General features: G+C 34.7%; 1 protein-coding gene across 1 annotated transcript in view; it reads right to left on the bottom strand.

Moving 5' to 3' along the window:
- Window positions 1-16,418: 16,418 nt before the first annotated feature.
- The window catches only part of LOC149786449 (four-jointed box protein 1-like), a 126,327-nt gene continuing 116,003 nt past the window's right edge, over window positions 16,419-26,742 (bottom strand). The window contains exon 2 of the mRNA XM_089976894.1: window positions 16,419-20,311. Coding sequence (XP_089833020.1) covers window positions 17,958-19,487 — 1,530 coding nt within the window. The 5' untranslated portion in view covers window positions 19,488-20,311 and the 3' untranslated portion in view covers window positions 16,419-17,957. The remainder of the gene's footprint in view (window positions 20,312-26,742) is intronic.

The raw sequence follows: 26,742 nt of genomic DNA, 5'->3' as shown, positions 1-26,742 counted from the left end.
GACTCATTTCGGTGCATATGTACTAGTTATTACGTATATTTGATTTAATTTTTATTTGATTTAATTTAATTGTTTGAATGTTTAATTTTTTTGATATTGTTTCTACGTGTCAATGTAATGTAATTTTGTTTACTAGGAATTTGATATTTTCCAGAAAATTCAGTTTGACCTGATTCTTTTCGGGGACGCCTAATAATAGAAACACTGTTCCTATTTTTGATCTAGTTCCTGGCCTTGATTGAGGGTCAAGTGATGTGTGAATGATAATGGTGAAATCGAGCCATTCTCTTTATTCTAATCAGGGTGATAAACGACAATCACTTGTCGTCGAACAGGAAAAAGATCCTGAGATCCCCTGTTTGTTTCAAAGGGCCTTTAGTGAAACTGAAGCCACTGAAGCTCCTGTCTATTATTTCATTCGAAATAGAATTCTTATGAGACAGTGGAGACCTCCTGTGGTACCTGCTGGTGATGAGTGGTCAGTGAACTATCAGATTTTAGTTCCAAAATCTTACAGACAGGAAATAATTAGTCTGGCCCACGAAACATATTTGGCTGGTCATTTAGGAATTCATAAAACTTATCACAAAATCTTAACTTACTTCTATTCCCCAAAATCAAAATTGATGTTGGTAACTACTGTAGATCTTGTCACACTTATCATATAGTAGGAAAACACAATCTGAAAATACCTAAGGCTCATCTACAACCTATTCCTGCCTTTGACGAACCATTTAGTAGAATTATGGTAGATTATGTTGGTCCCTTACCTATGACCAAGTCAGGTAACCAATACCTGTTGACCATTATATGTGCGTCAACAAGGTTTCCAGAGGCAATTTCTATGAGGAATATTAAAACAGTGATAAGTTCTTTTATAATCAATTTGGCCTTCCTGAATTTGTCCAATCGGGTCAAGGATCAAATGTTAGGTCAGGAACTTTCCAGCCTATTATGCTTGAATTTGCCATTCAGCAATTCAAGTCAAAAGTGAAATTACGGTTTGGCAGAACTACGATGGAGAGAAGTTCTGAATCTGGTAATAGAGTTATGTCTCTCTTTGCCATTCTTCAAAATTTTCGTCAATTTAGATATTACGACCATTAAGATGAACATGAACGAGTTAAATTATATTATTAGTGCTCCTGGGATTAAAACCAAGTATAAAAGTATATTGAAAAAGATAGCCAGGTTAAACATGCAATTAATTTAATTGTACCTGTCTCATTCAGTGAAGATTTAAGTGAAGGAATATCAATATATTCTACTGATACTGAAGTGACAAATCCTCGGAATTCAGAAATTATGAAAGATCTGGACTAGAAACCTTCACATTTGCAAAAGCAAGAAGAATTGAACTTAAACAATTATTATTTGAATATGAGCACTTATTTCCAGATGTTTCTGCAAGAACAAAAAAAAAAAATATTCATGACTTTGAAATTGTACATTCCACACCTCTGAAACAACACCCGTACAAGTTGAATCCTTTCAAACAGGAATACGTCAGAAAGAAATTCAGTATTCGCTGTTGAATGAATTCATAGAGCTAAGTAAAAGTGACTGTAGTTCACCATGCATACTTGTTCCAAAATCAGATAAAACTTTCCGCATTTGCACTTATTATAGGAAGCTGAATAGTGTGACAAAAACAGATCCATTTTCATTACCAAGAATCAATGACTGAAAAGGTAGGAAATGCCAAGTATGTCACCAAATTTGACCTTATGAAACGATTTTAGCAAATGCCACTAACGGAAATTTGGGCATTCGTAACTCCAGATGGACTTTATCAATATAAAGTAATGCTGTTTGGGATTAAAGGGCCGCCAAGTTCTTTTCAACGTCTCAGGAATATGATAACCTCTGGTCTAAACAACTGTGATGCTTACATCGATGATGTCATCATCTACAATGACACCTAGATAGAACATTTAGCATCAATTCGGAAATTCTCTGACAGACTCACAGATGCAAGTTTGACAATTAATTTTTCCAAAAGTTCTGCCGTGCTAGTGTAACTTTCTAGGACATATCGCGGGACATGGACAAGTTAAACCTATAGATGCCAAGGTCATGGCTATCTCTAAATTCACTGTGCCTGTAAAAAAAAAAAAAGCAACTGATGCGATTTTTGGGTATGGCTGGATACTATAGGAATTTTTTCCTCCAATTTTTCTATAATTGCTGAACCCCTGACAAATTTATTCAGCAAGAAAAACAAGTTTCTCTGGACTGAAAACTGTCTGGAGGCTTTTGACAAGTTAAGAGCCATACTTAAAAGCGCACCAGTTCTTACAGCTCCAAATGTCAAACAATCATTTAAACCGTCTATTGATGCAAGTGATGTTGGAGTTGGAGCAGTTTTGATTCAAGAAGATTAAAATCGTATTGATCATCCAGTTTGTACCACAACCCCCTTACTTTCATCAGCAAGACGAAAAATAAAAATCAAAGACTACTAAGGTAGAGTTTGTTGTTACAGGAATATGCTATTGACATCAGGCACATCAAGGGAAAAAGATAATTTAATAGTAGACGCACTTTCCCGTGTATAATAATGTATTATATCTTGTACAATGTGTCTAATTTATGTGAGTTCTTTTTAACCTCTTGTATAATTAATCTATGGTAAAAGGAAAGCTTTATCATACAAATCGTTATGTTCGTTTATTTGGGGGAAGTGTTACGTATATATGATTTAATTTATATTTGATTTAATTTAATTGTAAGTTTCAATTTTTTAAATTTTCTTTACATGTCAATGTAATGTAATTTTGTTTACTATGAATTTGGTATTTTCCAGAAAAGTCAGTTTGACCTGGCTCTTTCGTGGACGCCTAATAATAAAAACACTGTTTTTATTTTTGATCTAGTTCCTGGCCTCGATTGAGGGTCAAGTAAACAACTTCTTTTTTTAAATTCATTTTTAATATGTGAATGATAATAATGGAATCGAGGCAGTACTGGAGTACGTGCCATTAGACTTGTTTATACCCTCTGAATCTAGAATGTGATCACGTGACCCTCATCCGAAATCTGTTTTGCGTCTCGAGTTACTGTGTAATCTTTGTTTAATGAGATTTTTCTCAGTTTGGGCTTAAAAACTTGATGTCAAGATGTTCGTTTGTTTGTGACCAGTTTGGGAATTATATTTTAATATTTACTCGAATTATGTGGATTCTAAAGGATAATTCTTTTTCCTGAAAAAAAATTAGTGCTCATACAGAATTCTTGGACAAAGACATTTCATTAATTCTATCACCGGATTATTGTTTGTAAATAACACAGAACCGTAGACCTTACAACACCGCAAATGATACAGTATACGTCATCGCCTTCCATCTTGGATTTTTCGTCGGGATTTGCACTTGAATTCAGTAGAACATTTTATTATTAGGACTTCTAAAATTTAAGTCGTGGATTATTCTTGGATTATCTTTGGATTTGATTCTTAAAAACGTAAATTCTTATTTTTTCATTTTTACAGTGTTTTTCCAAGGAAATAAATTATTTGTTAACTTTTTCAAAGCTTGTTGTTTTCACTCTTTCTTTTGTTAAGGTTTATTCGAGCCTAAACACGTAATATAATATAATGCTTTGAATTTCAGCTAGATTCAGAAAAAAATGTACATATAATAAAATACTGGGGAAACATTTTTACAAATCTGATTTTGATAAGAGATGTATATCTGCAGCCGAGATTTGCACAATAAAAGAATATTGTAGGGCGAGAATGAAGAACAAATGGAACGGAAGAACGAAGAAACGGACAAGAAAATTATTCAATGAGCAAAATATATATTTCTGCACGTAAAATGTGCAATTAAAACTAAAGCGGAAATTAATAATGTTTGGAGTATGAGTGGAGTTGAAATTTGCAGCCAAACAGTCGACACTGCAGTTATTTCGGCCGGCACAGCTCTGCCTCACACGACTCATTTACACATAAATCCAGCATAAACGGTAGAATTGGCACGATGCTGGACTGTGTCATCAAATCCGACAGCAATGAGGAAACAATATTTTTGGGATGCAAGTGTCAGACTGAACAAGAAAGGATTAACGTTTTCGGAGGTTCGATGCATTACCCAACATCTAATTTATACTGTGTAGTACCTGGCTCTATGATACACACAAACGTCTCAATGCTACTATATTTCTGCAACAGTGTGATACTCCCAACTGCGCGAGTCCGTGCATATGTGTATGTGTATGTTATTGTGTGTGTGTGTGTGTGTGTGTGTGTGTGTGTGTGTGTGTGTGTGTGTGTTTCTGATGTAAGAGAGAGATGTGTAGAGGTTTACAAGGAGAATTTCAGTCATTCATAGAAAATATTGCCACGTCCGTTTCCATAGTAAACATTTACTCAACGCTCTTTGTTCAGGCTGTTACTTAGCACTTGGATAGCGAGCGAATTTGCGGTTGCCAAATATGCATTAAGTCTGAACCTGGGAGAAATGTTGGCACCAAATTTGCATTGAAACTGAGTGCTAGACTAAAGGCAATATAATTGTCTAAACGTTGAAAAATGTTATTTGGTCTGCAACATCATGATGTTTCACCCCTATATATGATACATTAGTTATGGAAACATTATGATATATATATATATATATATATATATATATATATATATATATATATATATATATATATATATATATATATATATATATATATATATATATATATATATATATAGTCGCATAAAATTCACTCCCCAGCTGAAAAGGCATAGAATACTGGGAAATTTAAATTGATAGAAACTATAAACAGAAAAGAATTTCCCAAGCCTACTTCCTCATCAATTGCTACTACTACTACTACTACAACAACTAATATTACTGCTGCTGCATTATAACTCTGCTGCTAAATCCAATTCTGATTGAGACCTAATTTTCGATCTTCCTCTATCGCTGAGGCGATGTCTTAAACGTACGTTGCAACTTTAAGAAATATTGCTGCTTGATACACCATAAAAATCTTCATCTCTGATTTTCAACAGATGAATGAGATTGACGCTGCTACTTTATTATTGTTATTTGGAACACTACTCCTGGTGAATATAAACTACTGCTCCCATCAGTACATTCATATCTAGGTCCTCTTTTTCAAATTCTTAACTCCCTGGAATATCTTCTTTTTGAAAACTGTATAAGCTACGTGATTATAAGCTATGTCAATTCTATTATGGACAGCTTATCAAATGTATATATTGTTTTAGTGTAAAGATCTTATGTTCATTGGCAGCGCGAAGGAGTGGGGGAGGCAGTTGCCCTCGGGTGCCGGGCTAAGAGGGCGCTTTTTAAAATTATTTTGCAGCTGAAATCATTTTAGTATTTCACCTTCAGTTTAGCGTAATGGAGGTAATTCTACACAACGATTTTATTTATGGGGTGGGGGAGGGGTAGGGATGGAGAAGGGAGATTGGCAAATGACATAAGAATTGTTCTTTGGACCACAACACAGGCGCCACTTTTTATTTCAACATTCTGTCACGGCTTCATTTCTTAAGGATAAATAGTTGGCATTAATCAAAGAAAATGGAATATGTTATTTGTTATATTTTACCCGAATGTTTTAACGTTCAAAAAATTCGCCCAAATTGCAGCAGAAAACATATATCGCAGGAAATACTATTGACAAAAATGTCTGGCTTTGATGAAAGTCTCTTCAAGCAATGTAATGCTTTTACATTATTTTCCCATGGCATTCTTGTCGGGCTATCACAGAAGAATGCATTAAATGCATATACTCTGCGGAGGATATTAAATCAAGATGCTGAACATTTTGAAAGAACACGGTACAAACAAAATATTGCTTCACCACTTACTGGCGTATTTCTTCTCGAGAATAGAGACTGACTGAAATGCTTTGAGAAAAATCTCTATATTGTAAGAACGAATGCCAGCTTAATTATTACAGGAAGGCAGTTGCGAGATTCTGATGTTAGTTAATACCGAGCTGGATATCGGAATAAAGTCCTCCGACTAAGATTTTACATGGATTAAATAAAGAATGAACGCTCTCTTGGGTTGCAATTCCGTTATCGAGGTACGGCATTTCATGGAGACTTCATGCAGTATTGAAGAATTTACAATGTTTGTCTTTTATTCTACTTTTCTGTCGATTTTCCTCACAATGAAGTATCATTATATAGGTGCGCTTGACAAAAATAGCATCTTGTGATGATTTTAAGGTCTTGTTACGTTGCAATCAAATATTTACACTGGATTTAATTGTATTTTATTACTCAGGGATAAATTCAACACATTTACATATGTTCCAATTATCAGTCATGCTACAATACCGGAATGAGAAATTACCCTATTATACAGAGATCAAATCGAAAAAGTATTAAAATTTGAATTTCATAAAAGTTCTATAACGGTTGCTGAGATAAACTCATTTGTTAAATTCAAAAGAGAAAGTTAAGAAAATTAAAAACAAAACGGCAGTTCATGAATAATTGCTGGGAGTGTCGGATAAAAATTGGCCACTTGTTTCATATATAACCCTTATCTGTAGAGCCAAGATTAGTTCGAATTTGTTTTGTATTTTTAATATTCATACAAACCTCATATTCACAAATTATCTTAACTCTTCTTGCAATTATGTAACACATTTTATTTTATTTTTCTGTTATAACCTAGGCGTTCTTTTACAGATATGATTGTGACGGTAGGTGTTCAGTTGGAATAGTCCACCATGGCCCTTCCAAAGGACAGAACTGTCCCGAAGTTTGTTCTTGGCTGATACATATATCTTCCTCTAGGGATATATAAACACGCTCTACCCATGAGATTATAGTGCAGTTGAAATCGACATTGTTCATATTGTGGGCATCATAAAATGTACAAGGAGTTTTCAATTGTGCAATATTTTCTCCAAAAAGCAATGCACATAATACGCGAAAAAAAGAATCAACATGCCTAAGTGCGTGTAAGGGATAATTAAACCTGGTTGTCAGGGACTGAGGATTGTAACATTTACTAGGATGGCCCCTGACACCAATCTTATGCACTAGAGTTAGATTTGCCCGTGCTACCAAAACACACACACACACACACACACACACGCGCGCGCGCGTGCGCGTGCGCACACACACGCACACAGACACATACACAGACACAGACACACACACACACACACACGTACACAAAAGGACTGTTATGTTAACCCAGATACAAGCATGGTATTGTACGCGACAAGTAGTAAACACAGCTAAGGATCTTCATTTGGAATCTCCCACCATGGTCACCCACATCGTCTATGTATCTGCCTCTGAGGTCAGAGAATATAATCCTTGACTAACATATAGGGATTCACTAGGGTAGATATGAATACGTTCTTGATACACCCACCTGAACTGGCATACATGATGTTTGTGAGCAATCGTTTGCTTATTAGCTGATATTTAACATTTAACAGTACATTTCATCAGATTTAATTGCAACTTTTATCGGAATTAAATTTGATCTTGCATGAAATTATGTTCATCGTACGTGTAGGATTGGCTTATGTCCATATGTATCACCTCGTTAAATAAACAAATTAATTAATAAATTAATAAATAAATTAAAAAATAATATATATATATATATATATATATATATATATATATATATATATATATATATATATATATATATATATATATATATATATATATATATATATATATTAATTTTGTATTTAATCTATTAATTAATTAATTAATTTTATTTTATTTCTTATACTGTTTATTAATCAATTAATTAATTAATAAACAATATATCAAAAATAATTTATTAATAGATTAATTAATTATATGACTACTTCATATTTTAAGGTGGCAACTATAATTACGCTCAAAAGCGTTATTACCAAAGCTGTATTATGCTAATTGAACATTAAAAAGACAGGTCTGTTTGCTGACAATTTGGATTGGTACACAAAAGTGGCATTGCATTACACATTTGAATTGTGGATGAATCTGAGTAAAGAAGTAGATTAACTGTATTAAGCGTTATATGAGGTGTCAATGGAGTGTTGTGAATCCCTTTAATACCATACAGCTTATTCAAGATAAATTACTAAGATACACTTAGTAGAGAAGGGTTTATTTTGAAGAAAAGGAGTCTAGTAGCTAATACATTTCATTGTTTAAAAAAGATATGCATTCTGTGTGATACGAAGATCTGCATCGGCCACTACACTTAAGGAAAAGCATTGTTATTTGGTCTGTACAGCGCACCCCCCTCCACCACCGCCAACCAACCGCAAACTTAACCAGTAGCTTGAAAGAAGGGCATTAGGGGCCGTCCATTTAGTACGTACGCATAGAGGAGGGTTAACCCAAATGCATACGCTTGCGTATGGGGGGGGGGGTGGGGTGGGGGTGGGTGGGTGGGGGAACACATGGGTGTGTGTGTGAAACTTTGATAATAATTTATTTAATACGTAACCTGTTCAGTCGGCGTTTAAATTTTAGTGGACACTAGACAAACGTTTTAAAGTTACGCAGCTTATTTCTTTGATACAGCCAGACATTCACCCTCGGTGGACTATCTGTTTTATTAAACACGTTAATGTTATTAATCCTTTATGGTTTCTGCGTGGATTAAATATAGGTCGATCTATAGAAGTCGGGGACGGGTGCGTCAAGCATACTTACACAGGTTGGGGGTGGAATGTGAAACGTATGCATGTGTACAGGGATGGGGAGGGGTCAAGCTTTACTAGATTTTCGCGTACGTACTAAATGGATGGCCCTTAATCTAATTTAGATCAGTTCAAATGTCTTACCCTAGTAAAAGGGTCAGTCCCGGTTGTTGTTGTTTTGTTGTTTTTATTTTTTGGGTTGTTGTTGTTGTTGTCTACAAGTAACATACATGCAGTACAACATAACCATAATTTACTTCTTTCACTATCTATATAGCACGAACTAAATACTTCTTTCTTGAAAACTTACGTGCAAGCAGAGACTATAAACCCATCGTGATGCAAACATTTCGAAAGGACAATTTATGATTTGACACAGGCAAAGGCACAAACGAAAGCTGTGCAATCACATTTGTATACGGCATACCCAGTCATCAACACTGTGTCATTAACAATACTAAATATTCTGAAATAAAACCTGAACAGTGTACGAAGTCAAAAGATGAACCTCCAATAATACTGCCTTTTTACCCCCATTAGCGTATTCCTTTGTAAGCAGAAAATTCCTCAGATTTGCCACGGATGGAAATAGCGAATCAGACATCAAATGTCCAACAATTATAATCTCTCGAATGCTGATGAGAAGAAAGAGAAGGATAAACTATGGAATTATGTTATCTATAATTGTCCGGTTACGTCATATATGTGTAATATGTATGCATGGCAAATCTCTCCCTGTCTCTGTCTCTGCTAGTCATATTCAACATACGACGGCTTTGATATTAATAAGTGTAATAACCTATCTGCCTATTTACCTACCTGCCTGCCTACCTACCTACCTACCTACCTACCTGCATGCCTGCCTGCCTGCCTGCCTGCATACATACATACATACATACATACACATAAATACATACATACATACATACATACAGGCATACATACATACATACATACATACATACAGGCATACATACAGGCATACATACATACATACATACATACATACATTAAAAGTTTACCGCTCAAGTGGGCTAGTGGCTATATCGTCTGCATCGGATGCTAGAGGTCGTGGGTTTGATCACCGGCCGAGTCATATGAAAGACTTCTAAAAATGGTACAAAATGCTGCCTTTCTAGGCGCTCAGCATTAAGAGGATAGTGTTAGGACTGATCGGCCTGGTGTCAGGATAATGTGACTGGGTGGGACATCATGCTACATGTCTGTGGTATGATGCCCCAGTGCTAGACATTACTTTAAATTGCTTCACTGCAGACATCGTAGCGGTATGACTGAAAAATTGTTAAAGCTACGTTAAATATCCAAATCACACACACACACACACACACACACACACACACACACTAAAAGTATGAAACCTACAATATTACCTCAACGTACATGAAGGTTAATCAGTATGTTACATGTGCGCCAAAATTAAAATTTACATAAACAACATTGCCCTCTCCAAACATTTTGTATTTGGTGAGTTGTGTTTACATAAACAGCATTGCCCTCGCCATTATTATTATTTTTGTTTGGGGTGTGTGTGTGTGAAATGTTTTCGCATAAACAACATTGCCCTCGCTAATCATTATTTATTCTTGTTTTGTTGTGTTTTGGAATTGTGATTCTTCTGTATAACAATTTAGTCCCAGACTACATGCCATGATAAAATTAGATTAGTGAAAAGTTTTGCACTGTATTTGTAACGTTCTGGACCACATTTATGCAAGAATTAACTTGGCGTTTGCCTTCGAATGCATTAACATCAAGCCATTACAGTGTTACTTGCAAATGTAATCCATGCTGTATACAAAGCATACAAGTTTGAATAGGATCCAGTTTCACGGCAGACTTGGTTCGCCAGGTCCATGTATATCGTTCTTAACAATACATTTTAAATGATCCAACAATAAGGCATGTATTCTCGTTTCACCTGACCTCTCGCGTGGCTCTGTGAGATCTTTCTGTACTGAAAGGTCTATACAAGCGATTGTTACGCTCAAAATGTAGATCTCGGTAGTACGATTTATTTTATATCTCGATTAACCGCAGTATTTATTTACAAACTGAGATACTAACTACGGTATACTGCAGTTATATTAGAGACCACCAATTCAATGATCTGAGACAGGGACCGGGTACTTTTTTAAACGTTATGTTTGTAGAAACTGGCAAGAAATATCTTGATCCGATCCATAGCTAAAAAACAGTATATATAATATAGTGTTATATTCACTATATATGCGGATATAACGGATATACCGTTATATTATTTGCAAATTGCAGTCTCCACCCCTCGAAAATTAAATAATCAGGACCTTGTGTGTATGTTAATTCTTGTGTAAATTATAATTCAAAACCTGCAGCTAAAGTGGGATGATTAGTCTTACATTATAGCTGACACCCCATGAAAGGCAATTGTGCTGGCGTTAAACAGCTTGTTAATAAAATTATGAAGTGTTCACGCTGTGGCCTACAATTCACTAGCTATAATGTTGATTTAATAGGCTGGTACATTTTGAGTGGGATGGCAACATCCGGGCAAGACATTTATCAGAGACAGACAGTAAACAGTCAGTAAACATAAAACACACATACTGAACAAATGGGGAAATATTCAGTGAACATGGGGTATTAAGTAAAATGCAAAAAGGAAAACATTTGTTCTCTTGAAAATCTTTGGATGATTTATAGTCTTACAAAGCAATACTTAGCACATTTACATACGCAAATAAATAATTTAATAATAGCAATCATTATAATCCGAAGTTTGTCCAAAAGTTGGAATCGGTCCGAATATCTTTAACAACAGTCCATTTTGGGCACTATGTTGGCATACATGGCATGCGTCAAATGTTGCGATTAACGGATCATACATATAATTATATTTGTAATGTTAAAAATTAATTTGTGACCAACACAAATGTCTGTAAAACGAACATTAATATTTAAAATTATTTTGTCATGAAAAATGAAAACATGCCGTTAATATCATTAAATTCGTTACAAGATAGCTCGGGAATTTCCGTATATTCCTTACTGACGGAAACTACCGGCCTACCAGTACAGTGAAAATATACTGCGGTACGTACCACCAAAATAAATTACCGCGATAAACTGGAATACCGGTAATAATGCCCACCCCTGTCAAAATGAGGCTTACTCGAATATCTAGTAGGGTCGTCGTTTGGTTTACAGGTCAATAAGGTCGGTGATTGAGTTAAAGGTTTTTACGCTCGCATATAAAGGTTAGTCAACGTTTTCAATAAAGACCCAGATCACGTAAATCAGCAATTTTCATATTTATTTTTATTTTTCGAAAGGATCACGTTACAAATGTATAAGGAAAACAGGTTTTGACTTCTCCGCGAAAAATTTAAACTGGTTCTGTTGTGAAACTAACGCGCCGATAACATACCAGAGGCAGACATTGTCTGCGTTTGTATTAAGAGTTTTTATATGTTTATATTTATTTCAGATGAATATGTTTATATTTATCTCAGATGCACATATATTGGCCACGAAATTTACGGTATAAATGGTGTATATTTTGGGACAGAAGAAAGAAAGGAAAAGTATTATCAACAACACCTATAGAAACGACTCATTGTAAGCATCTTCACCAGAACTGAACGAGACTATTATTATTATTATTATTATTATTATTATTATTATTATTATTATTAGTAGTAGTAGTAGTAGTAGTAGTAGTAGTATTACTGTTATTATCAGTAGTAGTAGTAGTAGAAGTATTGAAATAGTAGTAGAAGTACTGTTATTCTTCTTCTTCTTCTTCTTCTTCTTCTTCTTCTTCTTCTTATTATTATTATTATTATTATTATTATTATTTAACATCAGTACACAGGTTGAATATTATTTTTTTGGGGTGGGGTGGGGCCACATCCTTTAAATTAAATATAGCTCGTACATGTTCTACAACCAGAGGCATGGACATTTGCGGTATTTAATAAAAAAATAACATAACTTCAATTAATGGGATTTATTACATGTTATAACATTTGGTATGCGTTGATAACGCATATTTCTGTCTCAACAAAAGTGTATACATTTTTGTGGTGGGTAGGGGTCAGGCCCAAGAGTGGCATAAAGTTTAAAACATTTTGTTGTTAGTGACTGAAGGGCACTCTGACTTGTGCCTTGGCTTTAAAACGAAACGGACCAGGAAAGTGATACGACTATTGAAAGTAGATCGCGTTATTTCCTCATAAAAGTCAAGATACATTTTTGATAAATAAGAAGCTGTCAGATAAATAAATAAACAAACTGACGTGAACTTAGCCTCGTTCTGAATTCTTAACCATGCAGATTTTCTTCATCTCAAGTAATGCACTCGAAAGCAATGCTATGGTAAATGAATAACACCGAGAATAACGATCATATACGATTTTTATATTCATGGTTTAATCTTGAACTTTCACAGGGAGTCTAAAGTTTGATTTAACCAGCGACCACGCCAGTTAAAATGTAGAAAGGAAGTTAAATGGAAGCTTAGCTAATTAAAATGTAGAACGGCAGTTAAATGGAAAATTAATTAATTAAAATGTAGAACGGAAGCTAAATGGAAGCTTGATTAATTAAAATGATAAACGGAAATAAGATGCGAACTTAATTTAGCCGTAGAAAAAGGATTCGAGTTTTATTAGCTTTGGATACTTCAAGAGTATTAGATGAGGAAACATCGTAAATGTTAACTGAACCTTGACTGGCAAAGATATATGTGTGACATTCCCTTTTACTTTTGAGTGGTTTGCACTTTACGATAAAAAATGAGGGGGACATAAATGGTTTTCATTATCCAGTTCTTTATCCAATTCATTGAGGAAAGGGTCCGTGCCAACAGTAACTATTTTGAATCCACGTATATGTATCAACCGGCAAATGGGAACTACAGACAAGAAAGAAAGAAAGAAAGAAAGAAAGAAAGAAAGAAAGAAAGAAAGAAGGAAGGAAGGAAGGAAGGAAACAAAGAAGGATGGAAAGAAAGAAAAGAAAGGAGAGAAGAGAAAGATGAGTTGTAGATAAAGTTTGAATTAATAGTTTTGACATCTTAGTTTAAGTACAATTATTTTTCGGTGGAAATTGCTTTAAAAATAGATATCCAATGTTCGAGACGATGTATTCACACAATGGTGAATTGAAAGAGAGAGAGAGAGAGAGAGAGAGAGAGAGAGAGATAAATAAAGAGACAGAAACATATATAGATAGATAGATAGATAGATAGATAGACTGTTATACATTACTGCATACAATTTATTGATAAGCTAAGAAAACTGAAGTAGTATATTTATATAAATTATAATGAACCTAAGAACATGGCGGCAGATGATGATGAGTGTGTGTCATATTTCTACGATTTCTGCAGTGAGGCAGTTTATACAAATGTCTAGTACTGGGGCATCATATATGTAGCATGATGTCCCACCCAGTCACATTATCCTGCCACTAGGCGGATCAGTCCCAACACAAACCTCTTAACGCTGAGTGCCTAGCGAGGCAACTGTTAGTACCATTTTTGTAAGTCTTTGGTATGACTCGGCCGGGGTCCGATTTGGATTTGGATTTTTGAAACGTAGCTTTAACAAGTTTTCAGTCATATCGCTACGATGTCTGCAGTGTGACAGTTTATGGTGATGTCTAGACATGTAGCATGATGTTCCACCCAGTTACATTATCCTTAGACCAGGCCGATCAGTCCTAACAGTAACCTCTTACTGCTGAGCGCCAAGCGAGGCAGCTTCTAGTACCGTACCAATTGTAGAAGTTTTTGGCATGACTGGGCCGGGGATCGAACCCACGACATCCCGCATCCGAGGCGAATGCTCTAACCACTAGGCCACCGGAGCGGTGATGATGATGATGATGATGATGATGATAATGATGAGTAACATAATCGCTGAATAACCAGATGAGATAGTTCCCTAAATCCAGAATCTAAACAAGTGGATCTTATTTTAACATGGAATGTACAGCAAAGACGATGTCTTAGAATCGTAGGTAAAAAAAGAAAGAAAGAGAAGGGGTTACGTGACATATAAAATCAGCAGCAATAACACCATAAATACAAGCGTCTTTATACTTGATAACATCAAATATTACTTTCTGGTCACAGAAAATTGCATGTTAATATAACAATTCAAAGTAGCTACTCTTTCCATGATCCAGATTATTTCTGATATCAACATTGCCCTGGGGCTTTTTGGTTCCGTTTTACAACTAAATACCGTTAATATCCTAATTTTGCGTATCTCGATTGGAATATTTTTCATTATTATTATTTCCAGATATTCGAGACAAAATCTGTAGCAAATAAAAGTGTGTTAATTATAAACATGACTGTAATTAAAATATTCGAACATCAATTCAACGCTTTGGTCGGCATATAAATATGTCAAGCAATCGCTCGCGTAACGTGTCTTGTATCGTATAGGCGGTGATCCTCGGCCTTAATCTTTATTACGGCCTTTCTACCCTAACACCAAACCTTTATCGTGGACTCGATCCATACAAGCGTCCTCTTGGTGTGTGTGTGTGTGTGTGTGTGTGTGTGTTTAATTTACCCTAATGAACAGTATTGTAAGAAGTGTTGGTAACGTAATTCTAGTGAGTAGTGATCAAAAAAGATAGTATAGAAAATTGGTCGCAATGTGCAATTGGACATAAGTTATTGAACTGGGAGCAAATTGGAATATGTTACTAAACTGTGTAGCAAATTGCAATTTGGAATATGTTATTGAACTGTGTAACAAACTGTAATTATGAATATGTTATTGAACTGTGTAACAAATTGCAATTGGGAATATGTTATTAAACTGTATAACAAATTGCAATTGGGAATATGTTATTAAACTGTGTAACAAATTGCAATTGGGAATATGTTATTAAACTGTGTAACAAATTGTAATTGTGAATATGTTATTAAACTGTGTAGCAATCCAAACTCGTCTCTTGTTAATATTTTCATGATGTTAACAAAATGAATAACATCCCGTCACGAGGTGAATTAAATATATTTATGAAATTCTCATTTTCATTACAACATCCCGTTACGAGGTGAATTAAACATATATATGAAATTCTCATTTTCATTACATACAAATATGACGTGCTCATATCTACAGCTACCACTTGAAAAGACGGTGACACACACGACATATCTGTTAAAGAGTGATTAAGAAACCGAAAAGAAGGACATGTTATACGTAGCCATATGCATTGACTGCAAGCTATAAAGTTTGTGTTTAAAGTCTTAGAATGAAGAATTTTCAACTCAGTTTGGTAGTTTAAGAGACTCCTGTTTAAACAATTGTGCAATCTTCTTATGGGGAGGGGTATTCAAGGATAATACGGTTATTTTATTTCCAGCTTATGACAGTATACATGCTTATCCTGCTGTCTTTTTAATATAACACAAACGTCAGACAAAATATGAAGCAGTTGCAGAGAGAGAGAGAGAGAGAGAGAGAGAGAGAGAGAGAGAGAGAAAATATTGTGTCTGAAAGTAGGATCCATTATGTTCTTGCTTTGTAACACCAGGAATAAATACACGGTAACTTTGGCTGAAATGGGACACACACACACACACACACACACACACACACACACACACGTCTGAATTAAAATGCTAAGTCCACGCAACTTACAGCTGTCTGGGGCCGGGGGGGGGGGGGGCACATGGTCTAAGGGCCTCGAATTTATAGATTACTAATACATCATTGTATACATATTTGATAATCTGACGAATGTCCTTTAACATGTAAAATTTTATTTCATTTATTCCCAATTAAAATTCTTTTTCTAAAATTAAAAGATTCCAAAATTAATATGGCTGAATGTCAATGAATAATGGAAGTAGAGAAAACCATTAGAATATTAACGATCATTTTCTAAGAATAGGCGCCAGAATCTCATAACGGCACTTAATATTCGTATGGAATCCAGAAGAGTCTGGCGTATATACCTTATCCTGTATTGTAATCAAGAATGATCCTATCTGACGGGTGAGGAAATGTATCCAGTAAAGCACGTTCCAAACCAATTAACAGGAACTTGGTTCCTGTGTTTTAATCAATCTCTCTCTCTCTCTCTCTCTCTCTCTCTCTCTCTCTCTCTCTCTCTATATATATATATATATATATATATATATATATATATATATATATATATATATATATATATATGTGTGTGTGTGTGTGTGTGTGTATTTATGAATAAGCTTATAATAGTTGGTTCATATCCAAGATTTATCTAATAACACAATGAATCCGTATCCATTGTCATATGGATTCATATCCATATTATGTTGGCTGAATGTTATTATATTTTAACGACATTTTGTCTTATATATTTGTCCAGTTTGTAAAGTGTTGATTTATATGATTGTTTTTCATGTAAGTAGGTTTTACCTCGTGATTTTCTCATAAAATATTTCGAATGCTATATAGTTTAATTATAAATTTTGTCTTATTGTTATATAGGTTTGTATGTATGTATGTATGTATGTATGTATGAATGTATGTATGTATGTATGTATGTATGTATGTATGTATGTATGTATGTATGTATGTATGTATGTATGTATGTATGTATGTATGTATTTATGTATCTTCCTTCTCATCTGTAATTGGTTCAGTACCCTTTAAAAAATCACAACTGCTTATAGTTAAACAGGCTTGAAATAAGCATTAAATCTAATATCGGATTGTCTAAAAACAAGCAGGTACAATATTCCCTTACTGTACATGCATAACACAAAGCTCTGTAAAGTTTGCTCTTCCACCATTGCCTCTGGGCCAGAGCCATTGAACCAAACGGTAGTGAGACAAAAATCACATATATTAGTCAGGCGTAAGTACCTTATCATGAAAGATCCTATCAGACGGGTTAGAAAATTAATCCAGTAAAGAATGTTTCAAACCAATAAATAGGAACTTGGTTCCTGTGTTTTAATCAATATATATATATGAACAATAGTTGGTTCATATCCATGATATATCTAATAACACAATGAAATGGTGTGTATAACAACTTGTTTCTATGATAATAGTCTGTATCGATTGTCGTATGGATTAATATCCGGATTCATTGTCATACTAAACATACTAAAATCATACTCAGATCAACTGACTGAAGAAGTAAGACATAATACGGACTGATCTCGTTTGACGAGGCGCAATATAAAAACCAAGTTACAACAAACGATTAGAGAACACGGAGTGCATATCAACGTTCGCCTAAACAAACAGTATTAACAAGAAACAAATAAAGTACATTAAATGTTCGAATACTTATTTCTTGTTATGTAATGAATAACATCTTTGAACTTGCCTATATATATCAAACAGCCTCTGGTTTAATATTTGTATATTTTTCTTCTGTAATTTTGGAATGTATCTAAATAACGGTTCATTTGCTTCAAATAATTTCTGTAATTCATCGCCTATTGATTCTGATTTCACTAACCTTTCTATGGAATTTATCGTACGTTTCCTGAACACACACAGTGAATCTAATAACACTTGATGAAAAGGTGCATATTTGTCTAACAACCTGTATCCATGAAATAGTCCGGATTCATTGTCAAGAAAGACTAGATGACCATCAGAACTTTTCTCCAGGTTATGAGCGGGTCTGTTCATCATCTGGTCATTCCATTGTTTGTTGAACATGTTGTTGATCACTCTGTCTAAATTGGCTGTTAGATAATCAAAAATTATCAAATCAGACCACTGCAAAAGTTCACAAAGCTCGAATTTGGTCTTTTGTTTGAGATAGTCATGGTCTGGCTGCAGACCCTTGTTGTTTTGTTCCCTGAATTCGTGTGGAATGTATGCAGGGCTGAGACCATCTATCCATTGAACCAAAACAAACGGTTTATCTTCAGCCCATTTGGAAGTGGCTATTTGATTTTCAACCATATTCCATTGGTTGTTTCTAAAATTGACGAGTTGCAGAGTTGATGGGGGTAAGTTGTTCATGTCCAGCAACTTACCTAGGTAGTACGAATAGATGTCTCCTTGAATCTGTTCTACATTGAGTCTGTATCTGGCACACGCCTTACGAGAGTCATGGAATGTCAACAAGCGGTTTTGCATGCGGCCACATCCCTCCTCAATTTTGACTATTTTTGCGTTTCTTGCCTTCTCCTTCCACACTTCCTGAGCCTCGATGGAGAACCCTTTCGGACAGGCATCCTCTATATATGTTGACCAGAAAATGTTGTCAAATAATATGTTGTCTTCCGTAAATCTATTGACAGTTTTATTTTGATCTTTGACTGTTTTAATAGCGTCATGATAGTTTTCGTCTCTTTTTTTAAAGAATACGGTTTCATCAGTAGACTTTTTGTCTCGTGGCGAGAGTTGACCGAAGGTGTCGTTGCCATTCTCATTGTATACTAGCTTTTTTCCCACGGAATCTACGTACACAATAGACTCCGATTGTTCGCCCGTAATTTCATTAATTATATGACTAGATTTTCTTTTAAGATGTAATTGAGCCACAGTACCCTCACGTGTCAAATCTGGCAGACGTGTGTTATAACTGGCTTCGATTGAGCTTTGTTCTACTGCTCCAAGCGAAAGTAAGGTCGCTTTATCCTCAATAACACCCCTAATCCGATTGCTGGATGCCCATTGTCCGGGCTCTGGCCAAACAAACTCTAAGGTCTGCAGACTTCTTTGTGATCGTAAACTTCCGAATGTATCCTGTAGAGATCTTGCTGGTAGTGACGAAACGGGCAAATAGGTCCAAAGACCTAGACAAATTCCGAATGTGAAACCTATCCAGATCATGGCTAAATTTGGAAGCAACTTCATTACTCCACTCTCTCTTTCTTAAACATGGAAAGAGTATTCCACAAAAATATTATAATCCTGTATCAGTCTTCCATAGATTATGATGCTGGATGATTGATCAAATGTGCGTTAAGAGAGAACCTGGTGGCAGAACTCAATTAACTATGCAATCCAACAAACAATTATACAGTTTAAAGCGGACATGAAATAAAGGTGAATAGAAGTTCACGACTCCTGTTGACGGACTATCAATATGTATACGAGAACGTTGAAAAAGTTAACTGACCGCATTACAGCCACTTCAGAAGTCCCTCGGTCATCAAAGAAATATTATTCGTCTTGCTGTAGTGTAAGCTGAAACTAATTTCCCCCAATCTTTCATTGTGCATTATCATTCATGTATGCATGGTCATCAGTTAGTGAAGTAAATCATATTCTTTTCGGGAGCGAATTTCAAATTGTTCATCAATTACACATGTTCCAGTCTTCTTAATTTTTTGCTGAACTCTTAAGTGTGACAAGAAAGGCGAATCACTACCTTTCAAATACTAATCTGTCGCCTGGTACATGAGTGATGAATTCTTTAATCAGTACCGGAATGCAAACTCACAGCTCATCTTTTGGTCACAGAATTATTGTGATGCACATCATATGTTCCGATAGGAATTGAAGTTCATCACTCGTTTCCACTACTTTATGTCAATCTAGTTACGTTCGAACTGGATGAACCTGTGTTGTCTATTACAGATTATCCGCCATGTCGTTTTATTTTTGTATATCCTTGGCCTGTCCTCAGTCTCCACTCTCGCGTCATGGCTTCACTTTGACAAGGCGAATCCTTCCATCTGTAACAGATAATGAGCACATTTAGCGCTTGAATGAATCCATTCTCACACTCGACGGTATGTACACATGTATCATGTACCTGGTTTCTCTGCTATCAGAGAGATTTAGTGTTTATGTTGTACATGCAGTCAGCTATCAGTCTATGAAGCATGTCACTTGTGCTATTGGAGGAATTTTACAGGCGTGGCGGATTCGACAGTGCCGCGCATGTTCGGAAAATTTGGGGGCGTAACTGAGCTAATATGTTTAGTGTCGCTACGGAGGAATCAAACATATGATAGAAACCTTGGTGGGATCGTAACAATAAAACATTTACAGGTGGAACAAAAAGAGGAGACAATCGTTTCTACCTTAGGCGGCAAATCGTGTTTGATCGGGGCGAAAGGCATAATAGACAAAAACTGTGTAAGACTTTGTCGACCGGTTGTCCATTCTATCGATTGCTTTAATTTTTAATTTATTTTCTTTTCAGGGCTGAAGAATTTTCCCTAATAAAATATTGAAACGCGGAGCGAGTCAAAAAGTGAACAAATTACTTATTGAAAACAGGTAAATTTTAATACACAATTACTTTTAAAAATTCGATTTACTTTGAAAAGAGACGGAGATACAGAATAGACTCCTTATTGAAACAGATTATATGATTTTTGGTTTAACATACATATAGTAAATTCATGGCAACAATTCCATGCACACATATTATTCATTGTTGTCAATTATTGATACAACAAAATAATCATGTTCAAATTGGACTTGTTGACCGTTAAACTCACACATCGAGCCTTGTTGTCCTTAACGGGCGGCACATATTTCTGTAATACTGATATCGTAAAGTGTTAATTGAAAACCCTAATTTTACCATTTCCAAACATTAGTCTCATTCACACATTGACTAAGCAAACTCCTTTATAGAGAGAAAGTAGGGATAACAATAAATTATATGCCCGAAAATATAACAATAAATGATATGCCCGAAAATTTAATTGTCTTTAATAGGAGCTTTGATTTAGAATGTTGTTCCGTTGTTCCTCGACATTTCATGGTGATAGACAGCTAGATAACGAGATATACCATTTAGTAAAGAGTAGATCTTGTCTAATTAATCAATCAATCAGTAAACCAATTTATAAATCAATATGCACGTGATATTTTACATTTTTAAACCATATTTGAAGATTTGGATGGAACAACCACGTGACATGCTTATGATCTAAGTGTATATTAAATGATAAATTGATGAGACTGAGCTATGGTTTCTAAACTGTAGGAAAAAGAAACAAAGAAAGAAATCCATGTAAACATGCGATTGGTCATTCTTAGTTTACTATAACAAGGTCGAATTGTTGGAGATCTCGTTTAGAAATATTACATTAAAATAGTAGAGTTTCTATCGGATAAGTTATGTACTAAGGAAATGTCGGAGTTAAAGGAAAATAAAACGTCGGACTGGTGGACTTTCGGGATCATCTTTGTACAGTTATCTATGATGAATAATTTAACACCTGTGCAGTTTACATTTCAATTAATGAACCTATCAAACAATCAAAAGTCATGGTCGACTGTCCAATATAAATTACTTGTATATCTTGTGACATTCTGGAGTGAAATAAAAATTAAAAGAATTAATTTATAAAATGTTGACTTTGGTTACACAAAATGTGTTGATCGCTGCATCTCGCAGTAAAGGAAGATTATACGAGAGGCGGAAAATTATTCTTGTGTAATACTGATCGGCGAAAGCTCGAATAAATGTTTCATTTAAAAATAGATTAAACAATGGTGACATTAAATAAACCAAGGAAAAAGAGGAATAATAATAATAATAATAATAATAATGATTATGATTGTGATAATAATAATAATAATAATAATAATAATAATAATAATAATAATAATAATGATAACAATAATAATAACAACAACAACAATAATATTATTAATAATAACAATGATGATGATGATGATAATAATAATAATAACCATCGTCATCATCTGTCTTTAATTATTATCACTGTTAGGAATAGTGGTAGTGGCACTGGCGACAGTAGCAACAGTAGTAAATCCTGTAATATGGAAAGAAAAAATAGATTATAAATGTCACGCATTTTGAATCGTCTGTGCTAAGCTTTCGGAATCTTCGTATGGCATGCTTTGTGCAATTCATTTACTAGAATTATTTTGCAAGGTGCTGCGAACAATAAAAAAATCGCAAAAATGTTTACCCCTAATTATCGACCATTCACGTCAACCACTGCGAACAATAACGTATAATGACCACTGCGAACAATAATGTATAATGAAAAACTCCAACACATGCCATACCGATTGAGCAACTGTAAAAAAATGACTGGTGATGAATGACTGTCAGTGAGTGACATTCTCAGCCTGATTTGTGTAGAGTAGTGCTTCCGGTAATACTAATAACTTCCTTGCAACGAGGATGTCAGGCGGTGATATTGTGCAAACAGATTTAGTATTAGCGCTTAATTAATGCATAATAATGGATCATTTATATTAGGGTTACCTGACATCCGCTATGTCTTCAATTTCTTTCGTAAAATGTTAAAACCAAATGATGAACACAACATATCTATACGTTTGTCGCAGGATTTCGTCGCGTAAAATATGCTAATTTTATTATCACCTTTTCGGGATAGAAATATTTGTTTTATTTGATTAATGTTTTGAAAACTGTGGATTAATTTCTCAAATGCCTCATTCTTTTCTCACAAAATTTTCACTGATTAAGAAGAATGTGTATTTGATTGCCCATTTAAGGATTAATTCTTCTTTCTTTCTGTCATGTATATAATCTTTTAAGAAAGCTTCGTTTAGAACTATATAATCATAGAGTTGAAGCCTTTGTTTCTTTCATGGAACTAAATACATGTTATTAAGCGAATCTGCAATTTTAACACGCGTCTTAGATCCCAGTTCCTTGAGATGGAAGAATTTTATTTGCTTCTATCTCATTATACAACATTACTTAAACTCCAAAGTTCTATAAACAAGGTATTTTGCAGAATTATTGTCAGATATTTAAAAAAATATATTTATATGCTGTGCTATAAGTATTAATTATTAAAATTAAGATGTGTATCTGGACGTATCTTAACCCCCATCTAAGTTTAGGGACGTAAAGGGATACAACCATGTGAGCATTCAGACAAAGAAGCAAATTCCAGCAGTGAACTTTGTTTTTTTGAATGCGAGTACTCCGGTCATATAATTATAGTTGTCGAACAGTTTCACAATGTGCCCTTGACTTCAAAAAAAGTTTCTATGTGTTCTGATTCTGGATTAACAAATAAAAAAATACATTGTGCTCTTTCCGATTCCTTGACATTTGCTAAACTTTATCACTGAAAGGTGTCATAGGATGAACTTGTGTTTATTTCTGCCTAAGGGTTTACGAGAAAAGGGCCATCTAGCACAATTCATTTGGAGAAAATGTCCGCCCAAACAGGTAAAATTACTTTGCTAACAATTTGGATGTCGGGATGGGGCATCTTTTGTAAAATCTTATATATCAAAATCATGTATCAATTTCTTGTATCTCTTGTCCAATATTCCAAGGTAGTTAAAAGTAGTATGAAGTTTAGGGTGAGGATTCAGTCAGTGGATCTACAAAGACATTTTAGACCAAAATATGACGATGCGAGACACGTCGCCTCTAAAAGTCGATAAAATCAAGGATGTTATGGTACAAAAGGTAATAAAACTTTAATTGATCATTTAGCCGATACTGATCAAAACAGGTGAATAAAAAACAAATTTGTAAATTATGAGATTGTTTTAAAACGAATGCACTTGGCCAGATATAGCATTATCAATAGAGAATATGCTTGGGCGTCTTTTTAGCTGAATAAGTCAAGAGCAGAATTTCAGACATAGTATAACCTCTGTTTCATCGAAATCTAATCTATACGTCATGGAAGAATAATTTCTTAGTCATCGAAATATTATTCAGCATCAGAGTATTATCTCTACGTCATCGAAGCGTTATCTCTACGTCATCGACGTATAAGCCTTTACGTCATCGAAGTAATATTTATATGTCATCGAATCATTATTTCTACGTCATCGAAGTATTATCTCTATGTAATCGAAGTTTAGTCTCTACGTCATCGCCATATTATCTCTAAGTCATCGAAGTATTGTTTATTCGCCATTGAAACATTATTTCTACGTCATCGGATGATATTTCTACCTCACCAAAGTATCATCTCTAATTCATCGAAGTATTATTTCTACCCAATCGAAAAATTATTTTTACGTCATCAAAGTATTAACTTTACGTAATCGAAGTATTATCTCCACGTCATCGAGGTATTATTCCCTTCTGATTTTATTTATCATAAACTGGCTCATTGAAATATTATAACATTTTCATATTCCTTATAAGCTTTATGCTGTTCACACATGACTGTTAAAAGCAATATTACAACATTGAATAATACTTAATTTAACTAGGATATAAAAGACAACTCACAGATACGACGTCTCGCCGGCACGTCATATCCCAGAAAGACAATGTCACCGATTGGACATCCTGTCGAAAGAAAAACTCACCGATTGAAAGTCGGCGAATTCCATCAGAACTTGCTTAATCTTCGTGGAAACTTATAGCAGATAAAAATCAGGGTTCCTCGGAACTGTGCATTATACTTTCGCCTCATATCTAAGTTGCAAAAACTTTAAAACATGATTTTAACAGTGTTGCTGCCGTCCCAGACAAAAAAGTGAAACATTACGACCAACGAATAAAACTTTAAGAAACGTGTAAAAAGAAACGTGAGCTTCACCTCCGGCCACTTAGCTTCATGGCGACAAGTTGTTTTCAATGTGAACAATTGGTGAATTGATTTTAGGTGAAATTGTTGTTAGATGTCGGCAAATGTCTCGTATTCCGCGAACTAACTAAAATATTATTGTTTGGCATAACACCGTTGTTTGGAAATTGATGCTAGGGATTAAAAACAGTTGGTCTTTAAGTAGTATAGTAAGTGTAAATACAAATAGTACAGTATTCCTTTAATGTCAATGACAATAGTTTATCGATAATAAATGCCATAAGTACATAATACTACAGTTACATAACAATAATGCAATGATGTAGAGCAGAAAATTACCAATAAATTTAAAAGTGAGATTAAGAAGAAGAAAACAAAACTCGGAAATTTCTGCGCCCATGAATAAATATGTTGGAAGATGAAACAGAAATAGCATTACATATCTGTATAATCGCATATAAAATATAGTTACATGTGCATTTGGTCTTTGGAATGCTGAAAAGACATATTGTGCAAGTTGAGATACAATGACAGGCTTCTTAGACTTCCTCAAAGAATATAATATTCCTTGACATGCATCTTGTAGATGGGAAGGTAAATCAATGATTATGTAAAACTGAAATGAATAGTATCATACAATTTATTATACTGATATGTATTATGCGATTTATTTACAGTGAATTTCAATCTTGAGGTTAAATGTCTTTAAAACGTTGTCTGACACTGAGTAAAACTCTGGTTTCATCTCTTGCATGTTGTGCGTACCGAAGATAACAAAATCCACATCCAAATACTATTTCTGTACTTTTTTGGAACTCATGTGATTTTACCAGAGGTGTTCATTCTTCAGCACGTTACAGCATTGTCTCTGATATAGGAAAACAACCTTTCTGATTAACCTAATCCAATACTTATTGTGGGCCCCGAGTGGCCGAGTGGTCAAAAGCGCTCTCCGTTACAGATCACTGCCATCTCACCTCTGTCTGTGTGGGTTCGAGTCTAGGATTCGGCCAATGTGCGTATGTGAGAAAGCTTACCAGTAGCTTCTCGTGTGTCGTTGGTTCTTCCCGGGGTTTTTCCGGGTTCTTCCTCCACCATTAATACTGGCCGCCATACATAGCCTATCATGTGCTGAAAAATGGCGTTAAACCCCACAATAACAACAACAACAACAACAACCAGTACTTATTCCTCGTGGATAAAGGGAATATATATGTTTCCGAATGTTTAGAAATCTAACACAGAACCGATGATGAACCTTTTCAATTGTATGTGAATATTCTTAACACCAAATAAGTTAAGACAGGTGTGATCATAGAATCAAATACTTTGAAAGCTTCTATCACAGAAAATGTTCATAACTTATTTTGAATAATGCTTAATGTATGTAGAGATTTATTTGGCTTGAACTAAGAGTTCCTGATTCGCTCTAGTACATATAAGCTTAAGAGTGAAATATAATCCTATCTATACATGCCAATATCCTGTCTGGATTTGTCTACCCGTATAATACAAATTTTTGTTACGCCTTGCAAATGCAAATCCTCCGTTCATAAATACAGTAATCTGAGTCTTATCAAAATTAAAATACATTTCAGTATTTTCGCAAAATGTCTCCAAAATATTAATCTGTCTTT

This window comes from Sinohyriopsis cumingii, chromosome 12, assembly GCF_028554795.1.
Source record: "Sinohyriopsis cumingii isolate HCF-2022 chromosome 12, ASM2855479v2, whole genome shotgun sequence".
In the NCBI taxonomy this organism is placed as follows: Eukaryota; Metazoa; Mollusca; class Bivalvia; order Unionida; family Unionidae; genus Sinohyriopsis; species Sinohyriopsis cumingii.
The sequence above is the reverse complement of the archived record's forward strand: the minus strand, read 5'-3'. Positions and strand labels throughout refer to the sequence as shown.